Source organism: Clytia hemisphaerica, unplaced genomic scaffold (assembly GCF_902728285.1).
Source record: "Clytia hemisphaerica strain Z4C2 unplaced genomic scaffold, Clytia hemisphaerica genome assembly, whole genome shotgun sequence".
NCBI lineage: Eukaryota > Metazoa > Cnidaria > Hydrozoa > Leptothecata > Clytiidae > Clytia > Clytia hemisphaerica.
This window is the reverse complement of record NW_027103638.1, coordinates 681,568-708,248: the sequence shown is the minus strand read 5'-3', so window position 1 is coordinate 708,248 and position 26,681 is coordinate 681,568. Positions and strand designations below refer to the sequence as shown.

The window sequence follows — 26,681 nt, the reverse complement described above, 5'->3', positions numbered from 1 at the left end:
ATTACTCCAAATGTTGCTGTTGCCCAGCAACGTGACGTCATAATCAATTGATTGACGTCATAGGTGCGCTCCAAATGCTATGTTTTTGTTTTGCTTATGATATCGAAAATCGAAAGTGAAAGCAAGATTCCAGAGAACTCACCGAGACGCCCTTAGAGAGCATAGGGCGTTAGTGGGGAAGAGACGATTCTAGGATAGAGTCTGGTGTCAAAAAAGGTCCAAACTCGAAAGCTTAGCAGGGGCTTAGCACAAACTTCAAAACCAAATTCGATTAAAAAACTCTCCTTGTAGACTGGTTTTTCCCAATACACGCTTTTTTTTTTATAAGAATGGTGTTTTTTCATTTCATCATGGATATTCTTAACTTTTTGGCGAAAATCATCCAAAAATATTCTTACGGTATTCTTAGGTTAAGATCGAAATTGGCAATCTACAGGTTAAAATGCATTAAAAATGGCATTCTTAGGTTCAGTTGCTAAATTCCATGATGGCAATATTCTTACCATACACGTTTTTTTTTTTATTAGAACACCTAAAATTTGGCTGAGCCTGGATGTGCTTATTTTTTTAGCAATTTTCAGCCTAAAATGTTCTTAAATGCGTTCTTAATTTTTCAGACTACTGTAAATCGACAATATGATACAAAATAAAGAGCACTTAAATTTGGCAAAATTGGGACAATATTTGACACTCGACTTTTGAAGATCCACCCCTAAATTCGGTTAAAACTGCTTAAAAAGAGGAAGAAATTGTAGTTTCTTGTCATTTTTTTCCAAACTGAGGCTGGGCATGTTCTTAGGATGTTCTTAATTTTTCGACGAATTTCAGCCTATATGTTCTTATAAACTAGGTTCTAATAAAAAAAAAAACGTGTATTCTTAATTTTTTGGCCATTTTCATCATGGACATTCTTATAAAGTGTATTCTTATAAAAAAAAAGCGTGTACTCACTCCTCTGTCCTCTAATGGACCTTAAGGCGTAACCATTTTGGGGATTATTCACCCCTGCACTATGTATCAGATGTATCATAAATTTCAATATTCTCTATCACAAGCGACAACCATGTTTAGCATGAACACCCCGAGATCAAATAAGCTTAATAAGAGGAGATTTTAAAAGTGATATCTGTTCAAAAGCTTCGCAACTTGGAAGATGTCGCAACAACAAAAAACAATTTTGATCTTTATTCTTTACTTTCTGAATGTTCTTTTTCTAAAAGTGCGCACAAAGAAGTATGTTTGATATATTTCCTAGGAAACTAATTTACACATTTTAAAAAGATTTTTACGTCAAAAGCCTTGCGCATGCGTAGAGCAAACAAAACAAACACGCGTCAATTTACCTTATGCTCTCCCGCATGGCATAATCAGATTATCAATCTTTTCGATCTATGACGTCATTCTTTGGAAATAGGGTACATATCAATTGTTGCAACATAGCATAGTTCATTCATGACGTCAAGTTTCCAAATAAAATAATTTTTTTCGGAACAGTACGTCATCGACATACATTATTGTTGGTCATAGACGTTTGTTAAAAATGTTTTCCCACCCTGCAAACCAGCCAGTAAACCCATTTGTTTGATAATGGTTTCTGGGAAAAGAGCTCGCAGAGCACGTAGAAAAAAAGGAATCATTTTTAAGCCTGTTTCATTGACAAGAGATAATCAAAACTTAGAATTGGTTTTCTTCTCAATGAGGCCTATCGGATCATCATCTTATAATAAAATGATAAAAGATTATTCTCTGGGATGACTCAAAAGCGTAAAAATTTGATGACAAGGAAAAACGAAAATGTATTTTAAAGTGAAACGAACATATTCTTATATAACAATATGTACAAAGTGCAAAATATGAATAAATGACCCTAAAATACCTCATCGGGGAAAAAAAGTTTTGTGAAGTGATCCATATTTTCAGGGGAAGATCGAATGTACCCCAACTTTTTCATCACCCTACAAAACATTTGCCCAATCTCATACGTTTTCAATTGTTTTCAACACTCACACAAGACAGGAAATCCCTACAGATTCTGAGTATTTTTTTTTTCAAGTTTGAACTTCCAAAATTATCCCGACTCAAATGAATGCTATAAAATTGCAGGAAAATTTTTCTCGTGGTAAGAAATTCGCTTATGATACCACGTACTAAAAGTCTATAGAGCGCGTCACTGAAACAGTTGTTCCTCTAGATTTTAATAATAATGCCAAATACCAGGAGCTAGTCCTAAAAGAATATTTGAGATCTTTTTTGAAGGCCAGGCTACATTATGTCATGATTATGTTAAGTAATTAGATGTTTCTTCCGCAAATGGTTCAAACTCTCTCAAGGGAGAGTGAGAGCTAGTTAACAGTTTAGCTAAATTCATTCAAAGTTTTCTAGACGTTATCTGGTCATGGTAGCATCTAATTGTGTGATTTGTGGTAATGCGAGTAAAATCTTCCGCCGGTATCCTGATCGATCTTGAAGTTCCAACGGATTTCGTTCCAAGTAAACTGTTTCTAATTTCTTCAAGGGACGCAGTTTTTCAATGCCGTTCCAATTACTAACTTTGTTATCGTTACACTAAAGAGAGAAAATAAGAGTACCATAAGGATTTTGGAATTTACGCATCTCTTGAAATAGCTTCTGTTATAACAAACATATTAGATGCTGACAGTCTAACCAAGGGGGCATTTGAAAAAGAACTTGCGACAAAAATATTTAATGGATGCACCCCTGTGTCACATACCCGCTAGGGCCTCAGTCCCACTTGAAAATTTGGCAAAAATTTCGTCCCCGGTGGGAAAAATACCCTAGAATTTTAGCCCCACTGGAAAAGTTACTCTGATTTCATCCCCATTTGAAATTCAATGATTAAAAATTGTGAGACAGGGGTGTATGGATGTAAGGTTATCTTGTTTTCTTTAATACATACCCAAAATTCTGACAATTCTTCTAAATGTTCAATATTTTCGATCTCTTCAACCAGATTGGCCCCAACGTCAAAAGTCGATAATTTTTTCTGAAACAAAAGATAAAGAATGTAGAATGAAAACATCGAATCTCCTTTTTCTGAAATCTAGATAAAGAGTTCTTGGAAAAGAAGAAGGTTGTAAACTTTTTAAACCGAATACTTCGAATAAAGTTTTTTTTGTTTTAGCAGGAGCGTTTATAATCTCAATGTAGATTCTGATGACTGTGATGACGTGCTGGCACATACTCTCGGGTACCTAATAAGCGGGGGGGGGGGGCTTGGAATAAGCGGGGTTGGTGAAAGATTTTCAAAACTTAATAAGCAGGAGGGAGGTTGGAATAAAAATGTCATGGGTGGAAAAAATTTTTAAAGCAGGCTAATACAAAAAAATTAGGGCAAAAGAGGAGACTTTCAAAAACATTTTTCCAAAAACTAATTAGAGGGGGGGGGGGGGTGGAATAAGAATGTTCTGGGTGGAAAATTTTTTAAAGCAGGCTAATACAAAAGAATTAGGGCAAAAGAGGAGACTTTCAAAAACATTTTCCAAAAACTAATGAGTGGGGGGGGGGAATAAGAATGTTCTGGGTGGAAAAATTTTTTAAAGCAGGGCAGCGGGGGGGCTTATTAGGTACAGGAGAGTACACTTTAAAGGTCATTGCTCCGTAAAAGAATCTGCTAGAGTTGGCAGACCGCTTTGATATTTTGGATGAATATTAAATGGGGGTTTTGGGTTTTGGAGCACGTAGATTGACTAAAGCAAAATAATCACATTTAAACAAACTTCAATCATAAACATAAACATTAGAACCCAGTCACTTTCGCTTTCGCTTTTGCTTTTGCATTCATTTTTTGTTTTCAAGCAGAATGCGACGCAGTTTAGAATGTTCTGTCTGAACGACCAGGTCAGATCGTCACATTCGTCATATGCGAACTGCTTGCTCGAAATAAACCCGGGGAGGAAAGGAGAGGAAGGGGAGAAAGGGGAGTTTATCAAGGCGTTAATTGAACATTTTTTCCCTTAAGTAAAGTTATTTATTTGAAGGGGCGTTTAAAAAGGGGCGTTCAGAGGTATCCCTTCAAGCTTCAGGTGTTGTTATGAAATCCTTACATTGTTTTCCAAATTTTCAATCTTTTTGATTCCATTGTGACTCAAATAAAGGTCTTCTAGATTGTGCAGATTTTCCAAACCTTCAATCTTGATGATTCGATTACTCTAGAATGCAACACAAATGATGACGATGTTACAAACTATTGATGTAATAAGAAATTATACAGACTTTGTAAGACATTGATGACGATGGTAAGAATTTAAAACGATATACAGTAAAACCTCTAATTAACGGACACTCTAAAAGGCGGACACCTCTGATTAGCGGACAATTTCATTTTCCCCGGCCGTTTCCTAGTCAAATCCTCATAAAAAAGTTTCTAAAAGGCTAGTCTAGCATGCTAGACGACTTAACTCAGTAAAAAATAGGAAGTAGAAAACTTGACAGGAGCATCAATATAGTCGTCTAGAATATTTTGTGCACAACAAACTTTTCATAAAAATTTTCTTTTTTCATGTTTTTGGATAACATTTTCAGGGGGTCTTGTTGGTTTGTTTTGGTTTTTTTTTTTCTTTCACTTAGAAATTCTCATTGGCTGAAATTTTTATTTGTTTATATATTTTGTTGTATATGATTGTTTTCTCACCCCGCAGAAATCTGCGGGCCCTGCTGGAACTCCCGTAAGCTACGGAAACCACCTTAGCCCAGTCGTTTATTTTAACCATATCCCGACATAAAAATTTCCCGCTTTCAACAAAAACGTTATAAACGACTGGATTCCCAGTCTACTAAAAGGCGGACACTCAATTAGCGGACCCTCTGATAAGCGGACAATTTTTTTCGCACGAAATGGCCAAAACCCCCTATTTTAGCTCTCCAATTAGCAGACATTGAATATCAAACGGGTCACAGATGTCCAAATTCGAAAAAAAATTTTTAGATATTTTTATTTCAAGCACTTATTAGTTTTATTATTCAAATTGTTTCTACAAATTTCCAGTTTTCCCTTACCCATTCAACGAATTGTATTTTCAATTTTGGTGTTATATTTCTAGATTTTCTTTCATTTGATAAAAACTAAATTGTTGCGTTTTAATAACCTTTCTCTTGTTCTTCTATGGCCTAGTGTCTGCAGATAAGTACTTTAGACCCAAATTTTGTATTTTCGACACCCTGGGATGGCCTAATTTCAAAATTGGAGCTCCGAGATCAAAAGTTTCTAAAAGGCGGACACTTCTAATTAGCTAACCTATTAACTAACCCCTTTCTCCGATGGTGTCCGCTAATTAGAGGTTCCACTGTAGTGGATTTTCTTTTACTCGAACCACTATCACTCGAATATCTTCTTAACTCGAAAAAGTTTACTCATCCCTTCAGATAACAATTCCGCAATGCCTTATAAGGCTCCATAAGTCGAAATTTCCAAAATTCGAATAAATTTGTGTTCGTGCTTTGGAGACTCAACTATAAGTTAAAGATTGAAAAAAAAAGAATTTTTTTTACTTGAATACTCAGCAGTTTTAAACTTTGCAATGAATCTAAATTTTCCAGTTTGGTGATTTTGTTCTGTCCCAAAAATAATTCTTCAAGGTTGACCAATGTTTCGATACCCTCAATCCTCTGCAAAAGAAAAACAAAAACATCAACAATAAACACGTGTGACAGCTGTGTTTTCTTGCTTTCTGACCACTTTAGTGGGCATTTTAGTGATAAAACAGGTTTCCGATACAACGAGCTTTATTCGACTGTTAAAACTTAGCAAGCTAGTTATATTAATCCAAAATGATTAATGAGAAGAGAAGTTTCACCGAAGTAGAAAAATGAATCAACAAACCTAGCGAGTCGTTCTGTTAAATTTCAACATTTTCTTCTGTACTTTTGAAGAAAACAAAGGTTACAATGGCCTTGACTAGAAATCTAAACTAGTTTGATTCAGTCACAAGGATAAATTTGATGGTAAGTTGTGACTGAATAACAGCATTGCAAGGCTAACTTAAAATCTGTACTTACAAAAAATCTTTAAAGCGCCGAAAACGCTATATTGCCATTAGCCGTGTGTCCTAGCCTTGCGAGTATGGGCTTAGTTAACTAGGCTAACAATGGCCTGACTTGGTCTACACAATAGACAGCTCCAGGCGTGTAGGCCATACTAGACGAGTAAGAGTTTACGCCCGAAACGAAGGAAGATAGAAAAAGGTCAAGGAAATTCTTACACGAATGCGATTTGAACCGAGTTCAAGCATGGTGATGTTGATGAGAGTGGAGAGGTTCTCCATCCTGGAGATTCGATTCTTGATGAGGAACAGCTTCTTTAAGTTAGTCAAGTGTTCAATGTTTTGTATACGTTTCGTTTTGTTATATGATACGTCCAGAAAACTGCAGAGAAATAGAAATCATCTGTCTGTGTATAAGATATACTGCACTAGAAAGAGCATAATTATGAATGTTAAAGAGAAAGTAGTATTACAGGGTTTCTCTTTGTCTGTGACTAGCAAGTATAGTTTGAATTAGCTACCTTAAGGGAACTTATTTCGGCGGGAACTGATTTTGAAGAGCGGCAAAAATCCTGAAAATATTTAATTTTGGCGAGAACTAATTTTGGCGAATGACAACGTATATCTGTTCTATTTTTCCTTATTTGAAGCTTTTTTTGTGAACTCAAAAAGTTATTTAGGCAAAATACCAAAAAATTTTATTTTGGCGAGAACTTATTTTGGCGAAGGAGCAAAATATTTAATTTTGATGGGAACTGATTTCGCCAAAATTAGTTCCCGCCAAAATAAATTCCCTTATATCAACCCTAAAATTGGCGAATTTTTGAGTGTCTAAAATAAAAGTATTTCATTGTTTGTTTTTTTAAGGAAAATTATTTCATTCCAATCATTGCTGGAAAATAAAATATCCTTACGTGAGATTGACCACATCATCAAGTCCTTCAATAGTGGTCAGCAGGTTGTCATAGAAACTAACATCAACCAATGATGACAGGTTGCCCAAATTTTCAATTTTCTTGATTCGGTTTTGTCGAAGACATAATGTCTATCAAAAGAAAAAGAATCATCGCAAGTATTACTAAAACCATGGATTTATTATAGAGACTCTGGATAAACATCGAATGAAACGGTGGAGAGCGAAGTATTGTATTTCCATTGTTTCAGAAAACAATCGATGTACAGGCTTTGTCCGCAAAGGACAACTGTCATGGCGGCTCGAAGGACTCTGATTTTGAAAAATTATTAATACTCTTATTTCTTAAATGTTCTCTAACTTTATCTATTCGTACTTTTGCTGGCGAAAAGTTTGAAAATAAATGCTAATACCAAGCGGATACATTTATGAAATCTGTGAGAAAAACATCACCAGACAAGTAAAATCAAACAAAATGCTTATAATGACACGAAATTTTCAATTGGGAAAATTTTTCTTATATTTCTCCGAGAAGAGCTGAGATTGACATATATTAGACGTGAGTCTCACAGCTCCACTGTGGTATGAAAATCTTTTGGTGGCACGTGGTGGCACGGTGGATTTTTTGAGGTTGAAGTTTAAAAATTTCTGGTGTCAATATTCAATTTCTTATACATAGCATGTTTTTGCATCTTTCTCGCAATTTAAAACGTCATAACGACCTATAATTAGCAATTAACTAGAAGAGTTTGAATCTCAGAGGAGAACTTAAAGTCTCATTTTGGGAATTGGATAAGTGTAATTTGATGATAAATGCAATTAAAATGCTATGAAGAATCACTTTAATGGTGGAAGGAGGGTGAACAATACTGTCATTACTGCGGACAAGGCTTGTACATGAGAAATTGGCAAATCAGCCAGCTGTTTTTCCAGTGTCTATAATAATTCCTTGCTAAAACACATCCGTTTGTTGTACATTCTTTTTTATAAGAACCATTTTATAAAAGAGCAATGTGGCTCAAACGAATGGAGCAAAAATTCAGGAATGGAATATTGAGTACGACTAGAGAAATTGAAGAAAACACGTTTTTCATAATCGGCTGTCCTGGTAATTTTTAGAAAATATTGGGAATTGCTATCAACAATATTTTATGTGAATAAAACAAAAAATATCACCATTAAGACCAATGAAAATCTGCTGAAACGTCGATTTCCGGCATATTTCGGTCGGGAAATAATTTTCTCAAAAATCAGACTCGGCCATGTTTTGGGCATTGCTTTTTTGTGTAATATATCAGAAGAAACTAATGATGAAATCTCGAGAAAATTCCAAAAAACCAGTTTTTCCGGCATATTTCCTTTCCGGCATTTTCGGCCGGAAATGAATTTTTTTCGAAAATCGGGCTCCGCCACATTGGGCTTTTCCAGAAAAATATCGTGCACCCCCTGTTGAGGAGGTCCATTTCCGTTCCAAGGGGGTAAGGTTTGAAATGCAGTGGAATTCCATAAGGGTAGACGAAAATCCGTCAAAAATAAGCGTAATTCCAAGGGGGTAATGATTGAAAATTTTTAAAAGTTCGGAATTCCATAGGGGTATGATCCTAAAATTGCCTGGAATTCCAAGGGGGTAGTTCACAAAAGGTTGGACCTCCTCAACAGGGGGTGCACGGTTTTTTTTCTGGAAAAGCCCATTTTGGACATCACCAATTTTTATCTTTGTGCCAAAAATCAGAAAAAACTAATGATGAACTAGCTTGTAACAGACGAACGGACGGACAGACGAATGGACAACGATTAATTTATAAGACCTCCAGGTAGGTCCAAAAATACTGAGCCTGAAATTGCTGAATTTTAGGAAGATTGGGGTCAAAGTAGTGAAAATCGGGTAAATGACCTTTAATATCTCAATATTGCCATAAGAATAGGATAAAGAAGTACTCAAAGTGCCAAAGATTTACGAACAAGAGCCTCATGGAAAAAAGTTCTGCTTCTTACAAAAGAGGAGAATATTTTTATATAAGGCTTGAGAATACGAAGTAGCCAAGTGGAGGGGAAACATTTGTCCCTTGGTTAGTATCACACAATTTGAAAGCTCACCTCTAAATTTTTGACATGGCTTAACGACGGAACTTCATCCAATCGCGCATGTGTCAAATCAACGTCCTGAAATAAAATCAAAATTAGTCGGTAAATCAAAGAATATATTTAATTAATTCTGGCGAAAGGCGTTTTGAGTTTCGTTTTGCCTAAAATGAGAGTGCTTTGCCAAGTTAGGGGTTAATTTAGCAAATAATTAATTAATTCTATCAATAGCATTTCGATGACCATCTCATTCCAAATAAACAGGTTGCTAGTTATTATAGAGTATGAGGATACATTGAAAACGTGTACTAAATTGCGGCAATTAGGTCCAGAGAAAGTCCAGAGAAGTATCAAACTTGGTAAAGTATTTTTTTCCAGTGGCACATGGAAAGCTAGTTTAGGTATAAAGTTTCTTTTTGATTTTTGTTGACGATTTCGAGGAAAGCGTTTGTGAAAAACTAGTGAAAAACCGCCTTGAAAACGTAAGTAAATATCATACTGTGTCGTCCTCCTTGATGTGTGCGACTCTCTTTTCATCAGGTTCTGTTAGAGGAAGAGAAAGAACATGGATTTTTTACGCCAAGTCAAAATACCAGACGTACCCGAAAAAAATGAGCCTGGCGGTCAACTATGCCAGAACTAATGTGTGAAATAAATTTACGTAAGTTTATGCTCCCGAATGTTTGTACGTCTAAAGTAATTTAAGATACGCAGAACATATCCCAATATACAGGGATAGAAAAGAGACAACAGTATCGTACATGTTTTGGAATTAGATTTTAAAAGAGCTTAATACTATCAGCTAATCAAAAACTTAAGAAAAAAAACAGGATTATAAGAGCTTCATAAGGCGATGTGGACTATCGTACATGCAATCTAGCGGCTTTCACCACGGAACTAAGTCTCACTGGCTAGTCCAAGTAAAACCGCAAAACCGTTTTATGCCAAATTGGTATCGTCCGTTTATTCGAAACTTTATCACCGATTTTTTTTCCGTCCACCGACATAACAGCTGTATAATAATTCCTATTCTATCACTGTAACGGACTATAATATTGTCTACCTCGCAGGTAAAAAGTTTTATGCATCTACAAGGCATCAAAACTAACTACTATAAATGAAAAAATACCTCCATCTGAAAGCTTTTCTTCCTCTTCAATTTCGTTCCCAGAATCCACCGGCGAATCGGACATTCTTTTTATTTTTTGTAATTAAATATAATTTATTTTTCCCTGAAAAAAAATAAGTAAAAAGTAAAGGAAACTTGACAAGAAAAGGTTATGCGTTTAGATATCTTATCCAAATCGTCCCCGTGTATCCCAGGCTTTATTTACGTTACTGATTGACGACATCAGTAAGCATCAAAAAGCTGATAATTCACAGGGAACGAGGTTGATATCTTATATAAGACACTAGATAAAGCTACCCAACTTGGTCTTTCTCAAGGTAGGTAGTTGAAGCAATATAATACGCCATTTATGCTGAGTAAACAAAAAAAAAAACACAGTTTAATTAATATGAGCAAACAACTGAAATGACGGGAAACGAGGTGAAGAGGGAATGGTCTTGGTTAATCAATTTTTCGTCACTGAACTGTGGTCTACTTTTAAAGATGGTGCATTACTTTGCTCCAGCCAAGGACTCTGTCGGGTGTTTTGGGTCAAACTGGAGTTTTTACAAGGTTTTCGATGATTCGGTTGATGGTTGAATCTTGAGACAAAGGATTTTATTGCTTTTTCTAAATAACGCATAATCTTATAATCTTATTATTTCAAATGACCAATTGGTGAAGTATCTTATTAAAACTACAGCTCATCCCGGTGTTTTATATAAAATATCTGTGCAGATACAAAACATAACATTCCTCAACTTTCTCATTCTTCTTCTATCTTATCTACTATTCTAATTGACGAAGAAGTAAAAAGTTAAAAGAATTGGTCCCAGGATTTCTTGTGTCATATAGAGTTTACAATCGTGCGGGACTTCTGAGGGAACCTTAGGGGCACTATATTTTAGCAACAAGTATGGTCTAGTTTTGAATACACACTTTTTCTCATAAGAACGGTGCTTTTCGATTTCATCATGGATATTCTGAGCTTTTTGGGGAAAATCATCCTAAAATATTCTTACAGCATTCTTGAGTTAGGATTTAAATTCAACGTAAATTTAAAATGTAAAACTGACATTGACTTAAACTTGTAGTATAAAATGGAAAATCACTAAAATTTTGATATCTTTAGCATATTCTAAATTTTTTGGCCGATTCTATCATGAATTTCAATATTCTTATGGATTATAGAAAAATCGAATTTAGACCGATTTAGATTGAATTCGGATCGTAACTTAAGAAGACCTAGACTATGCTATAGTCTAAGACGAATTCGAATAATAAAGAATAACCTAAAACATGCAAAATAGCAGTCGGGCGGAAATTTTGTCCGCGCGGGCGAAAAATAGTCGGAGGGGCTCAATGTAAACACAGACTCTATTTTCCGCCGCGCAACATATTACGTTTGATAATATACAACTATGTTATATCGTAATATCATAATAATATATTACACGGACGATAGCAACGTCTAAAGAAGACCGTAAGAATATTTCAGCATGGGTTTATTATAGAGACTCTGGATAAACATCGAATGAAACGACGGAGAGCGAAGTATTGTATTTCCACTGTTTCAGAAAACAATCGATGTACAGGCTTTGTCCGCAAAGGACAACTGTCATGGCGGTTCGAAGGACTCTGATTTTGAAAAATGATTAATACTCTTATTTCTAAAATGTTCTCTAACATTATCTATTCGTACTTTTGCTGGCGAAAAGTTTGAAAATAAATGCTAGACTACCAAGCGGATACATTTTTGACATCTGCTGAGAGAAAAACATCACCAGACAAGTAAAATCAAACAAAATGCTTATAATGACACGAAATTTTAAATTGGAAATATATTTCTTATATTTCTCCGAGAAGAGCTGAGATTGACATATTATATTAGACGTGAGTCTCATAGCTCCACTGTGGTATGAAAATCTTTTGGTGGCACGTGGTGGCACGGTAGTTATTTTAAGGTTGAAGTATAAAAATTTCTGGTGTCAATATCAAATTTCTTATATATACATAGCATGTTTTTGCATCTTTCTCGCAATATAAAACGTCATAACGACATATCATTTGCAATTAACTAGCCGAGTTTAAATCTCGGAGGAAAGCTTTGGATAAGTGCTCCATGAACTGCAATAAAAATACTACGAAAAATCATTTGATGGTGGAAGGAGGGTGAACAATAATGTCATTACTGCGGACAAGGCTTGTAAATAGTAGGGGGAAAGTTCGTTTTTTTGAGGTCGCTCGATTTTTTTTGTCAACGCACTTGTTATACATTTTTGGAAAGCTAAAGGGGTAGGGGAATCAAAATAACTTGGGTGCCAATTTTTTTTCGGACACTTTGGTGTGATTGACGGTCTCAGGCAAAAATCATAGGGTGAAAAATTAATGAAAATTTTAGCTTGAGAAAATGGAGACCTGTGGTATATTTTTGGAAAGCTCTCAAAAAATAAAGATTAGTGATATATTGCAAGTATAGCTGAATTCTTAACCTAACTCGAGATATTAATCCTTAAAAACAGTGTGTTTCAGTGTTTTCCAGCCAGAAACAGATGTTTTGTCCAGTTTTTGCGCTTTCGGAAGCTCAATATCTCGAGTTAGGTACTGAAATCACCAAAAATGTGTAACAAGTGCTTTGACTAAAAAAATCGAGCGATTTCCCTCTACTAAAATGAGAAATTGGAAAAAATCAGCCAGTTGTTTTTCCAGTGTCTATAATAATTTCTTGATTTCAGGAAAAAGCTCAGAAGATCCATGATAAAATGGAAAAACACTCTTCTTATAACAAAAAGTGTGATTTCATCTTAGGGTCTCTCGAAAGTCTGTTCAGCACGTTTAAAAAAGATCTGAAAATGTTGAAATATTGTTCAAAGAAAAATGTGTTTTCATTTTAACTTTTTTTTATAAGAACATTCAAAATTTTTGAAGGCTTCGGATGTTCTCAACTTTTGGAGTTTAAAGCCTAAAAGTAATCTTAACATGTTCTTATTTTCACCATTTTTAGAGTAATTTTTTGCAATTTCCTAAGAAGTTGGTTGTTTTAGAGTCCGCAAAGCCTTGTTCTTAACTTGTTCTTAATATTTCGGCCTTCAGTATTTCTGACGTGTACACGTTTTTCACTTATCTGGCACCCAGATGCTTAAGCTTGGAAGATAGGGAAAATTTTTAACATTTGGAAGGTTTGGGAGGTCTGATAACCCAGTCCTCGTTTTCGAGGATTCTTTAGCGAGGGCGGCCGCCAATCCGCCATCAAAATAAACTAAGGCGTAAGGCTTTGATAGCCAAAATATTAAAAATAAGTTGAGAACATTTTGAGGTTTAAAACTCAAAAATTTAAATCCAAAACCTTCAGAAATTTTGGATATTCTTATAAAAAAAAGAAAACGCGACAAAAAATTGTTATTCACGTTCAAAAAAAATAAACCATGTGAGTATTAAACATCAATTATTTAGAGGAGTTGTAACTGAATAAAAAAGAGGCGATTCCCTATCAATCACACTTTGAAATTACAATTACGACGTGTTAGTTACATCGAAGAAATGTAACATCACTTGAGTTACGTAATTTAAAACACTATTCAACTAACTGTCAAGGTCAAATAGTTGTTACAAAATCAATTTTGGATCCTAAACATTTGAAAGCGTGTTTACAAAATCAAAATATAAACAAAAATACAATGTCCTCTCAAATCTCACCCCTAAAGGTTAAAGTGTCAGAACCTTTGGATTAAAATGTATGCTATGTTATGTAACTAAGACGTAATATGCGGTTTTTGTCCACACCCCACTGCTTTCAGACCAAAATAAAAGCGATATATATGAAATATTCAGAAGCATTCAGTTTCTTAAAGTAGAATTATTTATCGTTTCATGCGAACTTACCAAAATAACCAACCAACTTACCCAATAGAATTGAAATTCCATAATAACGAGGATAAACACGCAACCATCCACACGCGAAATCAGAAATTATTGTATTACACGTTTTTTTTTATAAGAACGTCAAAAATTTTCGAAGCCTTCGGATGTTCTTAGTTTTTTGGATTTGAAGCCTAAATAAAAATGTTCTTAAAATGTTCTTATTTTCAGCATTTTTTGAGCATTTTGATGAAATTTCTTAAGAAATTGCATGTTATTAAGTCTCCAAAGCCTTGGTATGTTCTTAGAATGTTCTTAAATTTTTGGGCCTCGAAGCCTTATGTTCTTATATAGTTTGTTCTTATAAAAAAAAACGTGTAGACATACAGTGGATTACCTTAAGGGAAGAAATTTTCGCGGAATTCAATTTCGCGATATTGACGAATCCGCGAAATTAGTTTTCGGGGCAAAATAAACCATATTTTAAACAAAACTCAACCGCGAAATTAAATTCCGCGAAACTTTCGAATTTTGAGCTGTGAACCACGAAATAAAATTCCGCGAAAATTTCTTCCCTTCATGTATCTTTTACTGTATAAGAGTATAACGTAGTGTAGAACCTCTACGTTGATGAATTTTGAGATTTCCGTAATTATCGGGTCAAAAATCAAACCAAAAGACATTCTACAAATACATCTTAAGGGATAATCTAGCCGGAAAAAAATTCATAGTCTAATTGAAAATTAGAGAAATAGTCGCGATTTAGGAAGGTTTATAATACACAAATTCTGTAATATAAAAATAAAAACAAAAATTTAACTATATAAAAATATGTAATTTACAAAAAATCAAAATTAAATGACTCTATTTAAAAAATAATTTAGACTAATTTAGTAAATATTTCAATGCTTGAATTTTAATAAGGTTATCTAAATGCTTTTCGAAAATTTCTTATATAAATCCTACTAGTCCTACTAGTTATAATCTTGTCATATAAAATATTTCAGAAAGAGAAATTATCAGAGCCCTCCCCCCCGTTCAAAAATAACCTCTTTGATTGAAGTTACAAAAATATATCGGGTTAAGTACGTTTGTGACCCTAAAGTAGAAACATAAAATCAACAAAAAAGTGACTACGAGAGAAAAGATTTTAGAAAGACTTTTCTTTTGATGGTTTTCATACCCATCATCATCTCTAAGAAGACCTACGCCTGAAAAAATGACCTTAGTGAAACTCTTTTGAGGTTAAAAGAGAAACACTTTTACCCGGTTATAATATTACCGCCCTTTTGTCCCCTTCTTTGGCAAGGAAAAATAGCGACCCGACATTTAAACCCACATAACTGTTGGAAAAATGAGATAGCCCTACTTTGTCCAGTTCTATTTATTCAGAATTGATTTAAAAAAAAAACAAATATTAAACTTACAGTCCCGGAAATGGCGTTGGATCGTATTGACCGCGAATCTGAAAATCTCAGTCCAATAATTAGATGGTTTCACCTGTTAACAATACAAATAGGAGACGCACATTATCAAAAGCACATGAAACGAACACCTAGACCGTAGCTAGCGCAACCTACAACCGATTACTAAAAATCGCAAATGAAATTAGGGTACAAAATGATCACTAAATATCCGATGCAAGGAGTCAAAACAACCTTTAACAGACCAATGTGTAACTCGTTATAGGTTCGTATCACACTCTGTGCTACTTTACCGAAAATTTTTCATTTGAAAATTTAACGTGAAAAGCGCTTTATGGAATATCTGCCCAGAAATATTTTTTACAAACTTATTTTCGAAAATTTCAAATCAGGACAGATTATGACATGACAACAGACAGTCAATGGCAACGAGTTTGGGAATCTCAATAGACACAGCGATATTGACTTACTGTGCGATTTGCTCTTCTTTTTCGCAGTGACATGGCTGAGCATTTGTTCGTTCTGTTCAAGCAACATCTTGTACATGACGTCCTTGGATTTGCCATCTCCAGGGCTCAAGACTTGTGAAAGGATGGATGCAAAGTAGATGAAGCTCAACAACATCTAAAATGATGTTTCAAAATTGTAAATGCGTAAAGTAGCAATCCATCAACTTACTATCATTAATTAATACCTCCATTTCACAGTCGCAAGGCGTAACGGGAAATCAGGACCACTGCGCGCTAATGACGATTACTATTGGTCCAAAGTTTTGAAATTTTTTGAAGATTATTGCGTCTAGTCGAGAGAAATCCGCTATGGAGGCGCAATCAGCCCTGGCTGATTACCCATGATCCATTTCGACTGTGAAATGGCCTATGTACGAATATATTATCTTAGTACATGAAATCATTCACAGATTCTTGGATTTCATTAGTTACACAAGAAAATTCGAAATTTGTCCGAAATAAAAAAGGATCTTATAAATGTGTGTAAACCTGAAGTGCCATGATGAACTCTGTTGAGAAGTGTACAGCTGTCACTTTTGCAGCACCTGTAAAAATAAAGAGGCACAATCATTGGGCTGTCTCATGATTATGATTGAATGACAGACGTGTGTTCCACACTGGATAGAATATCATTTTCAAAGGAGTAAGCTCTAGCTTAGACGGCCAACATTCTACCCTGCCTTGTTTATAATTGTTAAAGTAGGCAAAAAGTAGACAAAGCTTGCAGTTAAATCTCTGCTTGAACAAGATTGAACAAAGTCATTGCAATTCTGACGTCAAGAGAGGGCAATGCATTGACTTTAGACAGTCAGCTTTCTGCATACTTTGATAACTGACCTTTGTATAACCTGGACCAAGTTTTTAAATCCTGGCCAAGCAAAATTTTTGATCGGAGTTTTTTTTGAAAGTGGTACCCTAATGGTAGCACTACTCGATAGCAGTGAAAATGCATCGAGAGCGCTAGATCTACATTTCCTCGAATACTTTTGATAATGTACATGTTTTTTTTTATAAGCATATGTTTTTTGGGAAAAAAGCTCAGTTATGCTTAGAGATATTTTAGACTCAGGCTCGAAGTATGTTTATCATATGCTTATTTTTCCGAAAAATTCAAGTCTCCAATTTTTCCTAAATCTGTCGTTGCTATACATGAGGATAGGGAAATAAGTAATGACACAAAGATTTTTCAGGAAAGTTGTAGACGATTGCCGCGTTTACGCTTGTATTTTCTTAAATTAAAATGCCGTTTGAAGAAACCTCAAAAGCAAGCTCAGTAATATGCTTGTAATATGCTTATTTTTTCGACAAATTCAGGTCTTGGTATGCTTATAAACGTTATGCTTATAAAAAAAACATGTAGCGCCGTTAGTTCGTTAATTCTTTACATCGCAATGGCTTCTTCTCGGGTACCAATTCCAAAAAAACTTCCAAAAGATGGCGGATATAGCTTGGTCCAGGGTATATATAATCACAATTAATCAGGGCGAAAAAGCGGTCTGCAGGGCTTGAAATAACGGTCGGACATCGGACATTGCCCGACCCAAATAGATTCATGTCCGATTCAAAAATCATAATTTTCAAGCTAAAGCAACCCTGATTGGACATCTTGTCCAACCCTCTTGAAATCGTTATTTCGAGCCTTGGGTCTGTCTAAACCAGAGCTAACTTACCACAAAGTGTACCAGTGGATATTGACGTGAAGAATAGTTTAGCGAACAACAACACTGATCGGAAGTCTCCTCTATTAACCTTCTCCAAGCCACTGAAGTAATGAGGCTAAAACAAATTTTGCAGTAACTTTAATTGTTCCAATGACTATTGATGAATTATTTTTTAATTAAAACAGGTTTGAGCTTCAAAATGTCTTATCAAAAATTGATTTTATAACCCCTCAGATCGGCTCAGCTATTTATTGCATTGTCTTTGTAAAGGAAACAGAGCACTAGTTTCATATTTCCATTGCGGCAAACAGAGGAGAGTTAAGAGTGAATATCGAAATAAACATCGATTATGAAACTCTTACATTTATTTTGGCGACAAAGGTGTATAATCCAGCGAAGAGGACAACTGTGGAAGCGTAAGATTGCAACATGAACTTCATACTGGCTGTCTTGTGGATATATTGCTTCTTCAATTTCACTAAAATTCAAATAACCATAGAAATGCGAATTACAAATACAATCAACACTTTTTTCTTTCACTCATTTGTAGATTGTGTTCAACAGTTAATAACCCCCAGGCGTTACTACGCATCGCGCATTATGCCTAAAATTGTCGCCCTATCACGCACCATACCAAAACCTTGATCACACAATCATATTTTCAAGATATTTCCAGGATTGGATTTCGTGCACATTTTTTGAAATGAAATTCTCATTACAATTATCATGCATTTAATTTCACGTGTACACATACCCATGGGTTCGAATGAAATCGAATGACCAGTACTATACTTATCTATAACAATCAAAAAATTCCATTGACAATCAAATCGATCTGATTGGTCAAAACCTAAAATTATGATGTAATTGACCTAAATGAACCAATCAGTGCTCTGAAAAAGAAAGCTTACTGGTAGCAGAAATCGATAACACCAAATTGACAAATTGAAAGACCACCATTATGCTGATCACCTAAACAATAGAAAATAAGGAAAATTGGCAGTGACACTTTATTTTCCATGCTTCTCATCAAGGCTCATCCTTGCTTAAGTTACAATGGATCATTTCTAAGTTTTCCAAATTCTTTTGCATAACAGAAAAAGACAGATTCTTCAGTTTCCATACATATCGTCAAAATCAACACAAAGAGCCCCTTAAACTGGATTTCTAAACCCCCTTCCATGGAAAAGAAAAGTGAATAAGAGAAAGGTGAACTCACAGTGTAATAGTATTCCCTTTCAGTTCTTTCGAAACGCTTGAATAAAACATCAATAATCTCAAGCATCGCAATACAAATCAACTGAAAAAGATTTATACAAATAAAATACAAAATTATGAGGAGTGAAAGAATCATTGATTGCATCATCATCATCATCATCATCATCATCACATCTGGAAAGTTGTCTTTGAAAATACACACTGAGTTATCATTATTTGGCCTGGTACCTAACTATAATTCAATCTCTAAAATAACAACTAATATACAGGGGGGTTTCATGGTTGGCGGAGGAGCGGAATCGGCTCTTTTTTTGGATGGAGTGGCGGAATATGGCAAAAATTTAGACGTAGACATAAAATTAGACAATTTTAGTGCGGAAAAACGGAAATTAGCAAAAAATTTTGCAGCATTTTCAGCATTGATTTTATCATTGAATTTTCATGAAAAACACAAAATTTGCCAATAAAGAATTGTCTCATCCTTCAAAAAATTCAAACAGAATCTTAACCCTATTAGCCCCAGGGGGGGGGGTAGAATCTACCACGCTGGTGTGCTTTTGTGTATATCTCGGAGAAAATTTTTTGAAACGACTTGAAACTTTCTGACTTTTAATAAAATCTTATCAAGAGTACTTGTGCAAATGTTTACGGTCATAGGTCTTCTAGATCAGGTTTTATGACTTTATTGTGAAACATGACATAAAACCAAGCTAAAATCGCTTAAAACTAAAAATTTTAAAACTGCGATAACTTCTGAAGTATTGATCCATTCATATTCAAATTTTGACAGACGATAGGTATTACCGATGTGATTTTAAAAAAATTTACAAAAAATTTTGAAAATGATGACGTCATCAAATTTTGAAAATTTTACTCATTTTCAGCATGAATTTTAACAAAAAGTCTCAATGGGAAATACAAAACCAGCAATTATGTTAAGGAACAACCTTTTATCTTTCAGAATCTTTAAACAGAATCTCAATATCTTTATTGTTTCGACTGTGAGAGACATTTTTGTAAACCATACATTTTTGCTTTTTTCTGACAAGTGGAAATTTTATGATGACGTCATCGCTTTTTGGATGACGTCATCAAAATTGTTTGTTCTTCCTGGAAATTTGTGTCACTATGGAGAACATCTGTACCAGTTTTTATGACCATAGCTCTTCTAGATCAAAAATAATAGAGGGTGGTAGTCTACCCCCCCCCCCCCTGGGGCTACAAAAATCAAAAAAGGTTGGGGTTAATAGGGTTAACATTGTGTTCGACACTGAGAGAAATATCTAATATCTTCTCACTCCTGTCATACCTCCTCAATATGGACAACTAGGGCAATAGTGTAGACAAGAGGGGTGAAAATTTGTGTATGAGAGCATATAATATAATAGTAGGGAGCCAAGCCTTGGGTTCCGTGACATCTTTTCTACGACCTAGCCATTTTTAGTATATTCCAAAGAACAGTATATTACAAGATATTTTTAACCCTTTAAGTGCCGATGTCGTATATATACGACATGGGCTATATAGGAGGGCGAAGCCCTCCTGTAATGCCCAGTTTGAGTTAGAAATCGTTATTTTTGGTCGAACTCGTAGGAATTAGATTGTCCTTTATGGTCAAGCAAAAAAAAATTCAAAAGTGAGTCTTTCCAGCGAAATTTTAAGCAAAAAAGTCAAAAAAATGCAAAAAATTGACAAAAATTCACTTTTTTGGGATTCTGACCGTTTTTTGACTATTTTTGGTCAACGAGTGATCCAAGAACCTCCAAATTTGGCCCTGTTTTACTTTATTCTGTCTTCTAGTGAATTGATTTGAAATTTTACCACTGGGCACCTTTTCATCAGTTCAGTCAGGTCCGCGCAGCGGGCCTGACTGCTTTAATTCCCTAACCTACCCCCCCCCCCTTGGCCGCCGCCCACCACGCCCTTCCTAAATCGGGCGGCGCCGAAGGCGCCCAAAAGAAAGAAGAGACTCTAAGCTATCCAACGAGCTATATACGAGCTTCTAATTCCTTCTAGATCAGGAGATATAAGCCCTTAAAGTTTGAACTAGCGATTTTTTAAAAAAAACTTAGAAATAAGGACCCTGGCACTCAAAGGGTTAAGAGGGAGGACGCGGATTAGGCCCGGGAAAACTTTTTATGACCAAAATAGTGACGCCATAGGCAAAGCTGCAAGGGAAAATAGGAGGTAGAGAAAGTCAGAATAAACGAAAATGATTGATACTATTCTGAAAGAGCATGAAATTCTGAGCAAAAAAATGTATTACAACAGCTCTCTGACTAAAACACACAAAGAAATACAGTCACCTGAAGTTCAAAAAGATACCGACGTCAGTTAGTCTGAATCGCAGACCTCTACAAAACCCCAGGTAGTATAGGTCTGCTTAATGATCTGCCAACCGCTTTCCGAATCGGTTTTTTTTTAATTCGATGTATTTTACAGAATCCTTGCGAGTTAATAATTTGATTTACATTGATGTGCGCTCAAAAACGATCGTTTCGAACGTTTTCAATAGAATGTTTATATTCGAAATTCGAATCCCAGACCAGAAAAACAAAACAGAAAGAAAGATAAAAAATAATCTGATGTGCGCATTGTGTACAGTCTGTAAATTTATTTTTGACTTTCGCTTTTATAAGACATCTGGTCTTTAAATTTATCAAAACTTTTGCTTCAGCTCTTCGGTCGAGGCTCAAAAATACAAATATGAACAAAAAAGTGAAAGAAAACAACCAAAAACACTCCAATCTTTTCAAAAGAATTGAAGCTAAGTACTTGAAAAAGATAAACACAAAGGCCACACAGTATCGAAAAGGGAAATGCCAAAGCTGAAGAAAAGTTTTTTGTTTGTTTTAACATTTAACAAGGGAACAACAACACTCCCTTTTGTAGGCCTTTGTAGAATCATAAAGAAGTAATGTCAGAAATATTCAATATAACCCCCAAAATGTACTGTATATGCATAACTAAAATACCTTGAAATAATCTGCAACATATCTGTAGAACTGACAAATCAATTATCTGGAGCCAAAGTGATCAACGAATCCAGTGTGGTAAAAAATTATACACTCCTACAAGTCCAAATTCAAGCATCAAAATGTAGTTTTATGAAGCAAAACTTTGTTGGTGCACACAGAAGATACATCAGGACACTTAAATGCAATAAATCTAATTCCTAATCTTTTATAAAATCTCCACATTAAACAAGAAACGAGGAAGGAAAAAAAACAAACTTCCTTCCGCCTACTTTTTTTTCAAAATCCAAATATATTTTCCAATCTATGATTTGGTGCCTCATAGAAAATGTAAACATTACGTAATGTTATATTTGTAGACACTCGCCAGCTAAAAATGTCTTTAGCCGTATATCGGCTAAAGGCGGCAAATCTCTGGACAAAGGAAAAATAGCTTATTAAGCATCCTCTATAAGGAGCACGAATCCGTTAGTGGATGCCAGCAGCCTAGACGTCAGTACGATCAAAAGACGAGATCTGACGTCAAATCGCAGGTAGAGCTGACAGTTAGTTGGTCTTAAAGCGGCTGTATTCCTTTGTGTGTTTTAGTCAGAGAGTTGTTGTAATACATTTTTTTGCTCAGAATTTCATGCTCTTTCAGATAGTATCAATCATTTTCATTTATTCTGACTTTTGAAAATCAGCTATTTCTCTACCCCTTATTTTCCCTTGCAGTTTTGCCTATGGCGTCACTATTTTGGTCATAAAAAGTTTTCCTGGGCCTAATCCGCGTCCTCCCTCTCAAAAATATCTTGTAATATACTGTTCTTTGGAATAGACTAAAAATGGCTAGGTCGTAGAAAAGATGTCACGGAACCCAAGGCTTGGCCTCCCTACTATAATATAATATATATATCATATAATATAAAAGAAATAATTACTGTGCCATAAAAAGGTCCTCTGTCTACTCTTCTGCAGGAAGGCCTTTTTTTAATTAACTTTTGCTAAATTCAAAATATACAATGGTTCACCTGCCATACAAGGGTGATAAGAAACAAATTGTTTGTCACACATGGTGGCAACTTCTTCTTTCTTCTAAAATTTTAAATTGGTAAAGAATACTAGATTCTAAGGGACATTTAACAGCTTATGATGAAAACACTAAAAGGGTAATGCAACATAGGTCTTCTTTGAAAATTCTTTGTGGTAATGTCGAGAAGTTTCATTAAATTACTTGAACCTTTTATAAGTTTTTTTTATAAAGACAAAATTGTGGAGAATTGAATGATGAACCTCACTTGTTCGAATAGGCTTGAGCAAAATATAGCTCAGGAAGATGCAAGATCTTAAAAAATGATAGCTTAACCACAACTTCATTACTGTTACCTTGTTTTAGGGGTGAATCGTTGAAATCTTCTTTTTGAATACACCCTTAGTTCAAAGGCTGTTTTTTCCAAGATTTGAGCCAGCTGAATGGCTTGAAATTGCTCATTCATAACGAAATGTGGATCATGTTTTTCACCATTTGTCGCAGTGGAACGTGATGAAGATTCTGGTGGAAGTGAGAAAGCACTGCTAAATGCACTTCCATTATTGTTTATGCTTTGAAGGCTAGAATAAGATCTTTCCAATTCACTGACAATATGATCATGCTCTAAATCACTTTTATTTGTTTCTTCATTATTCTGATGTTTGGAAAATCTTTTATACATTTCTATTTATGATTCATGTTTGTCTGAAAAATAAAAAAGAATGATTCGAGAGTGTAAATAAAACAAATGAAAATGTTTGAGTTTGGTGTCGAACCTGATCAGAGATTGATTTATGAAAAAATAGAAAAAATGACACATGGCTTCAGCCAGGTTTCTAGCTCCCCCCAACAAAGTATGGTCCCCACAACAATTTAGCTCCCCCCAAAAAATTGCCTTGTGCTAGGTCCCCTTTATATGCGAGTACAGTAAGACTGATAAATGAAAATTAAATTTTACTTGTATTAATATTTATGTTTACAAATCTTTTGCTTTTTATATTTGATTTAATAGTAAGATAAGAGATCTTTTGAAATTAGCTGAACAGCCCCCACAGTCTCAGTCAGATCATCAACTCCCCCCAACAATCTAGGTCCCCCCAAATATTTTGGTAATTTTAGACCCCAGGTTCTTAAAAGGCCAAAATATTTCTTAGCCCCCCCAAAAAAAAATAAAATAGGGGGGCTGATGCTATGTGACAGCCATAAGAAGAAGATAGGAAAATGATAGCAAGAATACGAAAATAAAGATAAAACAAGCAACATGTGGAATGGACATTAAAAAAATTATATTAATGATCCTTTCTTTTTCTGATAAGATAACTTAATAGCGCAGCGGGCTGCCTGGTATTTTTGTTTGGTGTCAAAGAGTAACCTTTGATTACATCGGACTCAATTGTCTGGTGTAATGTCCAGTGTTGCATACAGGGAATCTACATAGTTTGCACCCCCCCCCTTTTTAATAGGGGGGGATGCCAACTTTCTGGAGGGCCTTTGTAGGGGGGGTACCGAGATCTGCCGAAAAAACTAGGGGGGATGGGAATGTAGGGGGGATCAAATAAAAAAGGGGGGGTTTGGAAATTTTGGTCAATTTTCTAATCAAATACAAATTGTCACAGTTTGTGTTTTAAAGTAAAAAAAATATGTACTATCAAAACAAAACACAACTTTTTACTTTCCCAATCACTTCTTCTAGTCTGCCATATTTGTTTCAGTTTTTTATTTGATAATCGAATTTTGACTAATCACTTTAGTCTACCATATTTGTTTATGTTTTTCAAAAAAAAGGGGGGGATAAGATTTCATTACAAAAGGGGGGGATGGGTATATAGGGGGGGATGAAATAAACCTAGGGGGGTTCATACCCCTCTGCAAACTATGATCTATGACACCAGATAATTATGTATGGTTTCCAATATTGCCCGCGAGGACACAAGCTTAAATTCTACGAGTTTGCACGACTTAAGTGGATTGTATTAAAATGCCTGCTGTTATCGTGCTCTGCAGTATTGAATGAAGATGATTCTTGAAGGCACTCGCCTTTATATTTTAACCACCCTTCTGGTTTGCGACATCACTCTTAACTATATATAGAATTCAGAACGGAGACGAAAAAAAATTAAGGAACACCGGATGCACCGGACCAGTGATTTGATTGTCCGGTGGAAAATATATCCTGTTTGACACCAGACATTCGCGTCCAGAGCCAATTGAATGTATGGTCGCCAGTTGTCAGAAATCACGCTCAAGAAGATTATGAAAATTTTAAGGCGTCAAAAGTTAATTTTGTTGCTAAATAAAAGTTAGGAATTTACAGAAAATTTTATACATACTAATCTTGACACCGGATCTGCAATGATAAATACCAAGATTGCTCACTCAAATTTTTTGACCCGCATCCTGCGCAATCGCATTTAATTGCCCGCGCGTGCAGGCTGTGTTTACTGCATGCAAGACCCTGGCTCCTCTCTTCAGTCTCTCTACAGGTTTGGTCACTCTTCTGAGAGTCTCGAAGAGTGATATCGGCTCTTGTATGCCCCTTTTGCATTGGAAATGATCTAAAAAAAATTTTTTTTAAAGTTTAATAGCTTGATATACAGTAGGGTAAAATTATACAGGTCAAGTAAAAGGAATATTTTCTCAATCATTTCCCTTGCTGATTGGCAGTGGGCGTGATCGAGTGGTTTTAAAGGTGAAGATCTTAGAAATAGAAAGTGACCTATTTTGAGAGTTCGAATCCTATCCAGTGTGCTGATGTTTGTGCTATTTTGTTTTTGAAAATTTCAAGAAACCAAGATTTTCTAAGTAGTTTCACCCCAGTGCAGTTTGACTAAAGTCTATTCACGATAAGTGTGCACTCTTTTTTCATTTACCTATAACTTTTGAAGGAATTCTTCAATCTTTATAAATTTGGTATCATTGGAAAGATATTAGTGAGTGGAACAAGTTGAAATAAAAAAAACTTTTAAAAAATTATAAAAATGAAGATGAAAATGAAGAAGAAAAAAATGAAGATCTTGTAGAGAAGTGCTATAACTATCATTTTCACTGAAGTTAATCCTTGACTATCGAACGTCATCACTGTGAAAAAAATTCTCAAAAATAATCATTCAGTCAAAAGATATCAAACAAAGTTATAAGCTGATTGAAGTCTAAAAACGCTGTTTTCTGCAGTTTTTTGCTGTTTTTTGGGGTCAATCACTTATGAACTTTGTATCATAACTTTATATTGAATAAATATTTCAATAAAATTTCTTCACAGTGATTATCTCCTAAGATCAAAGAATCTCTCCAGTGAAAATGAAAGTTATAGCACTTTTCTACAAGATCTTCATTTTTTTCTTCTTCATTTTCATCTTAATTTTTAGAATTGTTTTAAAGATTTTTTTATTTCAAATTGTTTCACTCACTAATATCTTTCCAATGATACCAAATTTATAAAGATTGAAGAATTCCTTCAAAAGTTATAGGTAAAAGAAAAAAGAGTGCACACTTATCGTGAATAGACTTTAGTATTTCAGAATGGATGAGGTCAGTGGAGAGAGTCAAGAGTCTCGATTTTCTCAGTTTAGAATACACAGAATGATGTTTATTTAGCTATCAAAATTTCAATTCAAGCCAACAAGCGATCAAGAAAACTCATTGAGGGCATATTTGACCTTTCCTGGATTAAGTAGTCCATGATTTTATTTTGGTTACACGACGGAATGACGTAAAAATTTCTGTATAGTTTTAAGGAAGCCTTTTTGGAATGAATGATTAGCATGTTTTTGCCTCTTACTTAGTTCTTTGAAACAAAGCAAAAGTTTATTGTCAGTGAAGGAAGAATGGTTTTTAATTGAGAAATCAATTTTGGTTACGGAATGACGGAAAAATACCTCACGTTACTAAAATAAGAATTATAAAATTTTTACTCAACCAAATTACT

At 34.9% G+C, this 26,681-nt stretch overlaps 2 protein-coding genes across 3 annotated transcripts; both read right to left on the bottom strand.

The window, feature by feature from the left end:
- Positions 1-1,771: 1,771 nt before the first annotated feature.
- Positions 1,772-10,232, bottom strand: LOC136802776 (protein phosphatase 1 regulatory subunit 7-like). The gene is made up of 9 exons (XM_067059535.1): positions 10,124-10,232; positions 9,494-9,537; positions 9,010-9,075; positions 6,914-7,044; positions 6,219-6,381; positions 5,509-5,625; positions 4,065-4,169; positions 2,918-3,004; positions 1,772-2,565 (listed from the first exon to the last, which is right to left on the bottom strand). Exons 1-9 carry the CDS (start codon positions 10,185-10,187, stop codon positions 2,386-2,388), a joined length of 957 nt encoding a protein of 318 aa, XP_066915636.1. The 5' UTR covers positions 10,188-10,232; the 3' UTR covers positions 1,772-2,385.
- A 4,807-nt stretch (positions 10,233-15,039) lies between these two features.
- Positions 15,040-23,461, bottom strand: LOC136802750 (uncharacterized). 2 transcript variants are annotated; one of them, XM_067059509.1, is made up of 9 exons: positions 23,113-23,461; positions 22,758-22,821; positions 18,774-18,854; positions 18,466-18,526; positions 17,917-18,032; positions 17,564-17,669; positions 16,383-16,438; positions 15,855-16,008; positions 15,040-15,460 (listed from the first exon to the last, which is right to left on the bottom strand). In XM_067059509.1, exons 1-9 carry the CDS (start codon positions 23,436-23,438, stop codon positions 15,447-15,449), a joined length of 978 nt encoding a protein of 325 aa, XP_066915610.1. In that variant the 5' UTR covers positions 23,439-23,461; the 3' UTR covers positions 15,040-15,446. The 2 variants fall into 2 exon arrangements, with proteins under 2 accessions (XP_066915610.1, XP_066915611.1); XM_067059510.1 differs by lacking the exon at positions 18,774-18,854.
- Between the last annotated feature and the right edge of the window lie 3,220 nt (positions 23,462-26,681).

Coding starts and splice junctions, on each gene's coding strand:
- LOC136802776 (XM_067059535.1), bottom strand. CDS start 10,187: ATGTCCGATTCGCCGGTGGATTCTGGGAACGAAATTGAAGAGGAAGAA. Junction 9,076..9,493: donor ACATCAAGGAGGACGACACA/GTATGATATTTA, acceptor ATTTTATTTCAG/GACGTTGATTTGACACATGC. Junction 4,170..5,508: donor TAAAACTGCTGAGTATTCAA/GTAAAAAAAATT, acceptor GTTGCATTCTAG/AGTAATCGAATCATCAAGAT.
- LOC136802750 (XM_067059509.1), bottom strand. CDS start 23,438: ATGTATAAAAGATTTTCCAAACATCAGAATAATGAAGAAACAAATAAA. Junction 18,527..18,773: donor AAAGGGAATACTATTACACT/GTGAGTTCACCT, acceptor TCTATTGTTTAG/GTGATCAGCATAATGGTGGT. Junction 17,670..17,916: donor CCTTTGTCGCCAAAATAAAT/GTAAGAGTTTCA, acceptor AATTTGTTTTAG/CCTCATTACTTCAGTGGCTT.